Raw genomic sequence first — 10820 nt, forward strand, 5'->3', positions numbered from 1 at the left:
GCCAATGCCGGTAGCGTAAGTTTATGAGATTGCGACAACTTTTTGACCGCCATAATCCATTGCTGAATACGACATGGCATTCTGTCAATTTACAATTGTTCATGCCTGCTTTCGCGCCATCGCACATGCCACTTTGTCGTGGACAGCCTGGAATTGCGTCTGAAGCGGCATCGCCAGAACAGGTAAGCGAGAAACAAATGTCAATCGGGCTTCGCCAACCAGTTGCACCTTCCCGTGTGTACTCTTCACACAATGGAATTATCAAATGCTATCCCTTATGCATTCCAGGTTCGTCCAGAGTCCACTGCATTGGTCATCATCGGCTCGACATGCGGCAATGCCAGACCTACCTGCATCCAAGCGGCTATCACAGACGAGTGCCGCTAGAAGATGCCTCTGCCATACCCTGATGGCTGTCAAATCCTGAGTGTGGCATGTCGGCTTCTGTGGCCCAAAGGGCAGTGGTCTTGCGTTCGGCATACCAGGATATTCGCAGCGCTATTCGGCTGCTCTGATACTACCCAACATAGTATTCAAGCTGTTCAGCAACTTCAAGCAGCCGGCGGTCGAGCCCAAGAAACCAACTGGAACCGGTATTTGAGCAAATCGAAACAGTTGATCGAGACCTGTCTTTATCAGCTGTTACAGAAATATCAGCATGCAAGCAATATTCTTTTCAACCCAAAAAGTCTGGGAACTAGACGTGTTATCCATATACACACATGCCAACATGTTATTTCACTCGGATTCAAAATATGCAAAGCAAGATAGTCATCTCATTGACAAGATCTGTGGCATCAGGATTACTCCATCGCGACCAAGGATGGCAATCCATTTCTGACGCTGGTTGGCGCAAGTGGCAGAGGCGGAAGGATATTCGATCTAACACAGGAGTTGGAGAAAATGACGTTGCACTAAGTCGTAGAAACGGATTTGAGCCGGCGACGATCTGCTACAATACATCTATGCCCTGCTACGCTTTCTGCGTATGCTCAAGAGTGCCATAGTGTGGCTGAAGAAATGCCTGCTAGCTTTAAGCAAGAAAGTGCTGAAACTTGCAAAGACATTGTGACAGCATGATTGTTTACATCGTGATACTTCTACCTCAAGGCAATAATCGTTACCACGAGAACGCCGTCGATTTATGAAACTACAACGTTCTAGGACGGGGCAAGAGCACATTATCTGGGAGAAGATGTTTGTGTGGTGTAATAATGGTATTAACTATGCATTTTTGTATATCCAACGATCATAGACGTAGCCCTGCTAGTCTTACAAGCAGCTCAAAAGCTTGCTGGGTATTATCCATGACATGATATCATAACTTTTTTTAGGCCTTGTTGAACAGAACAGCTCTGTATCTGACGTTGCCATCGTCAAGGTCCTTCATGGCCTTCTCAATGCCCTCCTCAGACATGTCGTAGTGCTGGGTGATGGGCTTGATCTGGTGGTGGGCGGCGAACTCAAGCATTCTCTTGTGGATGAAGCGAGGAGCGACGACGGAACCCTGGATGGTAAGACCCTGGGCGAGGAGACCCATGTAGGGGATGGCGAAGTCACCGTCGGCGACGGAAAGAGGGAAGATGGTACCGCCGGGAGCCATGATGGGGAGGTAGATGTTCCAGTCGGGCTGGAAGGAGGTGGTGACAAGCAATTGGTTGATGGGCTTGACGTCCTTGAGCTCCTTGACGCCCTTGGTGGCGTAGAACTCGCTGGCGCCGAGCTTCATAGCCTCATCCTTCTTGGAGTCGGTGCTAGAGAAGACGACAACCTCGCAACCCATCTTAGCGGCGAACTGAATGGCCAAGTGACCAAGACCGCCAACACCGACGATACCGACACGGTCGGTGGGCTGGGTGTTGTACATGTGGAGGGCGTTGAAGACGGTGGCACCACCGCACTGGAGAGGAGCGGCAGCCTCATCGGGAAGGCTGTCAGGGATCTTGAAGAGGAAGGCCTCGCGCCAGACACCGTGGGTAGCGAAAGAACCCTGGTCAGCATCGGCGTAACCGTACATCTTTCTCTCGGGGCAGTAGGTCTCAGTTCCCTTCAAGCACTGCTCGCAGTGAGAGCAAGAGTCGTGCTCGTAACCCCAACCGACACGGTCTCCCTTCTTGAGGAGAGTGCAAGCAGGACCAGTCTCCTCGACGACACCGACACCCTCGTGGCCGAGGGCCATATCGGCCTTGCGGTAGTGCAAGTCAGTACCGCAGAGACCGGATGCAGTGACTCTCATGTAGACCTGGTCACCCTTGAGCTCAGGCTTGGTGTTGGTGGCCTTCTTGATGGCACCGGACTCAGAGCCCTTGTAAACAGTGTAGGAGTAAGTCATTTTGATTGTGTGAGGTAATTGAGGATGGGGAGGTAAGAATGAGCAGATGGCAGGAGATGGAGAATTGGTCTTTATTAAGAAGGTCTTTGCCCCTTCGACAGCTCACCTAGTTATCTCCGCCACTGCCTGCTTACAAAAGATAGCTCAACACCGTTGGGTCAACATTTCGCTTGAGCTCTCTTACCAATCTGCCATGACGTTTCATGAGGTCTCTAAGCATGGTTCCACCTGTGATCAATGGCAAGGGTTTTGGTACCACCGGATGGTCCGGCGAGAGGCCCGAAGATGAAATTTCGCAAAAAATCCGAGCTTACGTCACAGTTCTTATCTTATCATCGAAACACGTGGACCAGAAAAAGAGACCGACGTGCCGAGGTTTCATGCATGGACCTGCGCATTGATTGCTTCCATTTCTTCGAGAGCTTCGAGACCTTCTAATTATTGCTTGACATGGCTATATTTGAATCGACTCATTTGTATTCACGGTCAAGAGAATCTTCTGCGACTTTCAGGTCAGCAGCATGCTTGTTCATCAACGACCTTAAAACTGTGGACTGATCAAACAACAACGTAAGCGCTCAGAATGACGTCGGCAGGCGATGGGCGCGAATTTCGAAGACCTCGATCTTGAATCAATCATGGCCTCGATCGTTGTTCACAACAAATTTTGACTCAGGCGTCCCGAATCATAACCTACCTTTCTTCGCGAGATATTGTTCAGCCATCAAGTCGAAGCGAAAGTAACTACACCGCTGCATCAGTCGATGGCTGGCCGCAATCTAGCGATTCGCTTTGACACGAAGCAACCAAGAGGGTTTTGTCTTTGTGTTGAAGTCGTAAAGTGCCCCGTAGGTATACGGCCACACCTGCTTTTCTTTGTCTGCTAGCAAGAGGCCGGAAATGGGTAGGTACAACATTTTCATTGTCACGGCTGTTCTTTTACGGCTGCGCTTGAATATACATCTCTCTTGCAGCTCCGTGCGATCACTAGGTCTACAGGTACTACAGGTATCTTAAGGTGTATGCATGATGGGCATGTTTTTCTTGATCACGTTGTTGGCGTTCGCTGCAGTCGGCGCCGTTGCAGATACATGCAACCCATTGAACACGAGATGTCCCCCCAACTTAGGATTGACAAACAATACTTATACAATCGACTTTACGCAGCAAACAACGACTCCACCCGATTGGACGCTCTCCAATTATGCCAATATCAACTTTAGTTCCAAAGGAGCCGAATTTACCGTAGCTAAGCGATTTGACTCTCCTCAACTATGGACTAATTGGTACATTCACTATGGGAGAGTCGAGGTTGTAGCACAAGTTGCTCCAGGAACAGGCATTGTCTCCTCTGCCGTGCTCATGTCTGACGATCTGGATGAGATTGACTTGGAGTTCAGCGGAAACAACTTTGGGGATACTGTCTCGAAAGGACAGAACAATTATTATGGAAAGGTGGGTAAACCACAGACAAAGCAGACTGAGCTTATCACTAACTGCTGTTGGTAGGGTATTACTGGAGACTACGACAGAGCGAGTTTCTTCAATGTTGCATCACCTCAGACGCAGTTCCATACTTATACCGTTGATTGGACTTCCACATCCCTGACCTGGTCTGTTGATGGCACAATTGTTAGAACCCTTTACGCTGCCAATGCTGACAGCGGCTCTCATCAATACCCTCAAACACCAGCAAAATTTCAGTTGGGAATTTGGGCAGGAGGAGATTATGGAAACGCCTGGGGGACGGTTAGCTGGGCCGGCGGCTATACGAACTACACACAAGCTCCTTTCACCATGTACGTAAAGAGCGTCCAGATCACTAACTACAATCCTGCCTACGCCTACAATTACACGGACAATTCTGGGAGATCTGGAAGCATAGAATACCTCTCGGCACCTGCCGTCTCCTCATCTAGTACAACAAGTACACCGACTTCCAGCTCTGGTACTCAAAGTCAAGGTACAGGTTCTTCTGCGGCACCCAAAGTATCCACAACATGTGCTGGCATTTCACCCCCAGCACCAACTCAGAACGGAATTGTCTCTGGCTGTACTCAGTGGTATACCGCTAAGTCGGGAGATACATGCCTTGGGATTGCTGCCAAATTCAATATCTCCAATGAGCAGTTCATGGCATGGAATCCGGCAGTTGATCCTCCCCTGTGCTACAACATGTGGCTGAATTATGGTTATTGTGTGTCTACGGATTGCGCACTTGTAAGCACATCGTCGAAGTCGGCTTCTACAGTTGTATCGACCAGCTCATCCCGACCCACATCTGTGTCGACAAGCGCTAGTTCAGTCTCTACCATTGCTGTTACGTCTACGCCACTTCCAACCACTACTGTCAGTCCAACGTCGAGCATCAGCGCTTCTAATACTTCCACTCCGTCCAGTGGTTTCAGCACCACCTTACAAGGATCGTCTTTGTCAGCGACATCAAGATCAAGTACCTCGACTGCCGCATCACTTCCTGTGTCTTCCTCTGCATCATCTGGCGTTACAAGTTCGCAAAGCACAAGTACTGCCTCGTCCTCCGCCATTCCATCATCATCAACAACGCCAGGAATATTATGTCCTGATGCGGATGGACAGAGTCTGGTGAATCGTGGGAGCAACGCCTATTCCATCAAGTGCGCCTCCGACTCTAGCAAAGCGTCTTACACAACCGCTTACCCTCTTCACTCCTATCTGGATTGCTTGAACTTGTGTGATGAAGCAGCAGATACTGGTTGCACAGCATGGACATACGTTGGTAACTCGAATGGGAACGGCTCTGGCATTTGTTATCTGAAGACCGCCTCGGGCACTTTCTCGTCAGCTCCGAACAACTATATCTCTGGCGCTCTGTCTGCAAACAACTCCTCTGCATCCAACGCCTCTTTGGGTTCCACTATTTCTTCGTCTGCAGCAGTGATCAGTTCTTCGAGTGTTCTCCCTCTTGCTAGTCCTTCGGCCCAGCTTTGTCCTGATGCTGCGACGCAAAGTTTTGTTACGTCCCAGAGTGGGTCGCTCTACTTCATGCGCTGCAGCTCCGATACGAACATTGGATCTTACAGCAACAGCAAGGCCTCTGCTTCCTGGAAAGATTGCATGAACAGCTGTGACAGCGATTCGCGATGCGTCGCCTTCACGTACGTTGGCGGTAGTGGAGGCATTGGCTCAGGGCAGTGTTGGTACAAGGATGTTCTAGGCAGTGCCGTGGTTTCTGGGCCAAACTACATTGCAGGTTTCTTGGCTGCCAAAGCTGAATCATCTAGTGCATCTGTGAGTAGTATTGCAACAAGCAACTTGGCAGTACCTTCAGGTTCTCCAACGGCGAGCTTCTCGACTTCCAGTTCCAGTACCTCGACCGCTTCGACATCTTGGGCTACAAATTCGGCTGGAAGCAATTGGACCATCTGGCGCGCTAGCGATACCAATTATGGTGCATACACTAATGTTCCGGCGCCCAACTCTTTCATGGACTGCACGACTGCATGCGACAAGGACTCAAAGTGCACAGCCTGGACGTACGTCGGCGGTAGTTCTGGTCAGGGCAGTGGTACTTGCTGGCTAAAGAGCCAACTAGGCCAGCCTGTCCCAAGTAACAATAACGTTATCTCAGGCTCACGCTTGACTCAAGCTGTCAGAATGCGCCGGGCTGTATCTAGTTGGTGGAACAGTGTCACATCGATCAAGCCAACAGCCACAAAGACTGAAAGCACTGCCACCACCATACCTAAGCCGCCGTCGCAACCTGCTTGGGCTCGCTACTACCATGGTGGTAGATGGATGTGGAATGGCCATGGCGATTGGGAGTGGGCCTGGAACTAACGAAAATCTGTGTTGTCCCTGCAACTTTTGTCATGTTTTCTTGTTTTCACTTTCTCCTTGATATATTACTCTGTCGTTTTCGATCCATTTCTCTTGAACTTTACTGAGTGGTGACAAGCGTCATATGCAGTATCTTTTGACCATTGGTGAACCATACTTTGGATCGATTTATTGATGGTCCTTTGTCTTGGTATATCTTCTTTCACGTGCTTCATTGGTTTTCAAACACATTCTTTGTTTCATTGTGTGCTTCACTTCAACACTATTCACACCAACAATGCATTTGAAAAGCAAACACCGCAACATCTTCACGCCTTCCCTCCTTCCTCAGAACTTTCTTCCCAGCCCATTCAAAAACAAAAACATCACCACAACAACCATTCCATTCAAATTTCACTAACAACTTTCTCAACTTTCGATATGATTAATAAAGTCGCCACTTCCTTTGGCGTGGTCATGGCAGTCTTCCTCGTCCTCGCTCTTGCTATATTTGGCTTCTCTGCTCTCAAGCATGCACGTCACAACACTGCTTTGCACAATCAACAGCATCATGCTCAGGTAGATGCCTGGATCGCCCGCATGCGCAGAAAGACTTGGAGAAACACGCGCATTGATCGTGATGTGGAGATGCAAGCTCCCCCTGAGCTTCCTCGCCTTCCTGAGATCGCTCGTGTGCGCACTGATCCTTCGCGAGTATCTAGGATGGGTAGACTCAACCTTGCCCACCCGAATCAGAGGATCCAATTTTGTGAAGTTCCGCTGACACCTATTCATCAAGGCCAACGCGGCGAAACTCCTGCCGGGTTCTTCTAGAGGGTAAGTGCGATGTGATAAGTTTGATATATGAGACGCACTTTCTCTGGTAGCAGGTCTACCAAAATAACGATCATAATGCAAATATCAATCATCATGTTTCCATTTCTTCTTAATTTTCTTTGTGACTGAATCTTCTCTGCGTCGATCATGAAATTTCGCTCACTTGTAATCGGCCTTCTGAAAATGATGTGTAACATACGTGCCTCATGCTGATATGACATTACTGTTCAGAAAATTCTCGTATAGCACGCCCCTTCCAGCTATCCTTCAATGCTAATGATCAAGCAGACAAAGTCTCTGACTTTTCAGTCTTCCCTTCGAAGGCCACCTCTTGACCCAGCTGACGCTTAGCAAGAGCTTCCGTCCTAGATTGACTGTTCGGATCGAGGTAAGGTACCTCGCCAATACCGACAGCACGGTTACCAAATCGTTCGCCCAGTCCTTCGTAGTCAAAAGTAGCGCTGTGGAAAGCACTGCGATTATCCCAAATGGCTAGGTTTAATACGTCAGTGTATCATTTTGACGACATTGAATAGCGCAGCACTTACCAATATCGTTCTCGTTTCTCCACTTGAAACGGACTTGGAGATCATGGTTCTCTGTAATGGTAGCCCGGAACTTCTTCAACAGTTCTTCCGACTCATCAGCGTTCAACTCATTGATGAACTTTGGGAACGGACCAAGAGCGAAGATGCTCTTCCATCCAGTGACAGGGTTTGTTCTGACGACTGGATGTACGGCTGTGAGCTCCTTGCCCACATTCAGCGGACTACCACGCTCCTTCTCGTAGATCTTGACTTTGTCCGGGTTGGCAGCTGCGGCCTTAAGGAAGCCGTCGCCAGAGAAGGTGGCAGTCAGGCCTTCAAAAAATTTCTGGTATGCTGGTGAAAAACGATCATAGATCTCGTAGCCACTTGCCCATAGAGTATCCCCGCCAGACTTTGGAAGCTGAGTCAGACGTAACGAGGTGTAGTCAGCTGGCGCAGGTTCAAACTGTATATCTGAATGCCATTGAGCAGCATCATAACGGCGTTTGTTGCGTGCGTCGCTTTCTTTGAAAAGAGCTTTCCTTTGCAAAGAACTAATAGTACTAATCTCAGCATCATCGACACCAAACTCGCTGCTGTTGTTGAGCACAGGATGAATGTGTAGAGTCGACGTCGATGGCTTGCCAGACAACTGGCCAAGTCTATGGTTTAGTAGCTTCTGTAGGGCATTGGTAAGGTTGTCTTGCTTGCGGAAGAAGACAACACCTCGTTCCGAAACTACCATACGAGTCAGATATCAAATTGTCAAAAGTAGCAAGATCTAAGCTAAGCATACTAGTGATGGCGAGGTCTCGGATCAATTGGTCCGCATTGGGTGCGTTCAAAAGGTCATCGACAATGTTGACATCTGAAAACTCTCGGCCAATGACAGGAGTTGTGTCCTCGTAGGTGAACTGCTCAAGCGCGCCAGACTGCTTGAGGGGCTTGGGAAACGAAGTTTGATCTGCTGAAACCATTGTTGATCGGACAATCTGATGTAGGCTGAGACTCATGGACAGGAGAGGAACTTCTGCAGTCTCCGAGTCGAGCGGGAGGACTGATATACTCTTGAAGCATCCATGGCGTTAGACGGATACCAGATGCCGTACCCTGTTGCTGAGATCGCGCAATATTGATAACAAGCACGCAACACTTTGGTGATATGCACTTGAACGCGTAGTCATATGCTGATAGGGCGGGTTGAATCCTCACAGATAAATGCCTCCGCAATCAGCTACTTCAGTTCTCCTGACGGATGTTATTGAGATACCAGTGACCAGATCAGTATAGCTCGAGGAGGTTTGTCTACATCCCCAATACTGATGAATAACATGAATTACTCTCTTGATCATCAGGTGTTTGACTACAGGTAATCATTGAGCCCGGAAAGATGTGTGGCAGCGTTACAGCTTCCCCTCATGAATTACCGCAACGTTGTTCATAGGACGCCAAGATAATGACTGTAGAGCACGCCATCTCGCGACAGAGCAATTGCCAGCACTTTCAATAGGGCACACCAGGACTCGATGTTGGTTCGATGTCAATGAATGGATTGTTTCGCGAGCTCATTGCCTAGCGACCATCTCCAACTTGGGGCTCGGATGTGAATCACCCCAAGGCCAGGGTGACTCGTCAAGCTACATCGCCACTTCATTCACCTTGCCCAACACCAAGCAGGCTCCCGCTATTGTATCAACTTGTGGTTTCTGAAGTGGCTCTTGTCAATATCTTTTGCAACATATAGACAGACGCGCAACTCAATTCAACGCGTCTCCGTCGACCTACTGTTGCCTAACCGGACGCCTTCTGTTGCGTCGACCATCCAATATCTCACAGTTGATCCAGAACTTGTCAACATAACCTATTGCAGTTGGCTCAATGGCTCCGCCATCTTCAGTATGTACAGTGTTGGTGTTCACTTGTTCAACCTTTTCTCATAGTGGACTAGACCCCTTCGCCACATCGATTCCTTGTGAACAAACGACCTCAGAACCATGCCACGCCAACTCCATCGAAATTATCAAAGCAAGTGTTACAGGATGCGGCTGAATCTGGCACTTCGCGACCGACGTCCGGTCCAACACCCTCACAATTTGCGAGAGTTCCGCGGTTCGCCATGTCCACTGCAAGACGGGCTTCTTTTCCTCCACGTTCCCCATCACCTGCAAAGCCTCAGTTCTCCACCTTAGGTACGAGTACCTCGAAAGAGAATCTTCGCGACAAGGTCAAAGAACCTATTTCCCTATCAGACGATGAAGAAATGCTCGACAACGACAACCATGATCTCAATTTCACACCTTTAACTCAGCCGATATCTCAAGATTCGATACCAGAACCTGAGAAAGGACCATATCTCGCATCTCACCTACCGTCATCACCGAAACGACGCAAGGTCGACATTGGTGATCCATCATCAACCCCAGGACGATTCATCTTGCCGCCTGTAGGCACGAGCCGAACGACGTTTACGCGGACAGATGGAAATACACCGAGCAGTAGTAGACCGGCATTTCTGATGGCATCGATTCCAGCACCAGAAACTATTACGCCATTGCCCGACGCCTTCTCTCCTCGAAGAAGAGGGCAAAAGTTCATGCCTGGTGGTCTAGCATCGGAGCTACAATCATGGATTATCGAAGCAGCACAGACTGCAACTCAAGGCAGACCTCAAAGTACCTCATCAGTCGATGACTCAGTGCACTTAATCGACGTCAATGAAGTTAGAGGAGATGGACCGATGTTTGCACATGGTACAAAGCCTGGTAAGATTGATGCCAAGGTGTTATTCATCGATGGTCAAGCGAGCCAGAAAGCAGCCAAGGTGAAGGCAGGGGACAGGGTGAGCATCCGACTACCGACTTGGGATGTTGAGGTGTCGGGTGAAGCATGGACAGTAGGCGTTGACTGGAGAACCGTGAAGCCCTAAAAAGGCTCATATTGGTATAATGTGGTCTTTCGTGTGTCATAAGCAAGAAGCAGAGCCATGTTGTGGTGTGAGCGCAGACAGCGAGTCACGGCGAGAGGGCACAAATAGAGGTTGGGAGCCTGATGGTTAGGCAGGAAGAAGAATGCAATCAGCAAGCATGACTTAGCATCACAGATAGAGCTTTTCTGTAGTATAGCGAACCACGGACGGACAAAAGTACAGGTGATAAATTAGGAGGGTATGAGTGGGAGTCCAAGAGCGCGACACGAGGCAAAGCGTGTTTACAGTACCAGCCACCTCAAAGTCCGACCAGCCACTTTTTTTCTTGTTTGATTTGACGGCTGCAACAGCTTAACAGGACTTGACTTGGTTGTTGAAGTTGCTGCAGCTGTCATCTCAA

The 10820-nt window shown here is 49.0% G+C and overlaps 5 protein-coding genes across 5 annotated transcripts; 3 read left to right on the forward strand and 2 right to left on the reverse strand.

Moving 5' to 3' along the window:
* Positions 1-1330: 1330 nt before the first annotated feature.
* M437DRAFT_82352 (GroES-like protein) lies at positions 1331-2332 on the reverse strand (the record flags this gene model as incomplete). Its single annotated transcript, XM_041027730.1, has 1 exon — positions 1331-2332. The coding sequence occupies one exon, from the start codon at positions 2330-2332 to the stop codon at positions 1331-1333; it is 1002 nt and encodes a 333-aa protein (XP_040882407.1).
* Positions 2333-3367: 1035 nt separating this feature from the next.
* On the forward strand, positions 3368-4219 carry M437DRAFT_42536 (concanavalin A-like lectin/glucanase; the record flags this gene model as incomplete). The annotated part of the gene is made up of 2 exons (XM_041020598.1): positions 3368-3787; positions 3842-4219. Coding segments are annotated over 2 exons (798 nt in total), but the record flags the coding sequence as incomplete, so codon positions are not given.
* Positions 4220-6325: 2106 nt separating this feature from the next.
* M437DRAFT_41917 (uncharacterized protein) lies at positions 6326-6964 on the forward strand (the record flags this gene model as incomplete). The annotated part of the gene is made up of 1 exon (XM_041020471.1): positions 6326-6964. The coding sequence occupies one exon, from the start codon at positions 6326-6328 to the stop codon at positions 6962-6964; it is 639 nt and encodes a 212-aa protein (XP_040882409.1).
* Positions 6965-7247: 283 nt separating this feature from the next.
* Positions 7248-8471, reverse strand: M437DRAFT_42974 (taurine dioxygenase family protein; the record flags this gene model as incomplete). Its single annotated transcript, XM_041020661.1, has 3 exons — positions 7248-7459; positions 7516-8232; positions 8291-8471. 3 exons carry the CDS (start codon positions 8469-8471, stop codon positions 7248-7250), a joined length of 1110 nt encoding a protein of 369 aa, XP_040882410.1.
* A 901-nt stretch (positions 8472-9372) lies between these two features.
* On the forward strand, positions 9373-10420 carry M437DRAFT_73313 (uncharacterized protein; the record flags this gene model as incomplete). Its single annotated transcript, XM_041026002.1, has 2 exons — positions 9373-9390; positions 9443-10420. 2 exons carry the CDS (start codon positions 9373-9375, stop codon positions 10418-10420), a joined length of 996 nt encoding a protein of 331 aa, XP_040882411.1.
* Positions 10421-10820: the final 400 nt, after the last annotated feature.

Source organism: Aureobasidium melanogenum (genome assembly GCF_000721775.1).
Source record: "Aureobasidium melanogenum CBS 110374 unplaced genomic scaffold scaffold_4, whole genome shotgun sequence".
In the NCBI taxonomy this organism is placed as follows: Eukaryota; Fungi; Ascomycota; class Dothideomycetes; order Dothideales; family Saccotheciaceae; genus Aureobasidium; species Aureobasidium melanogenum.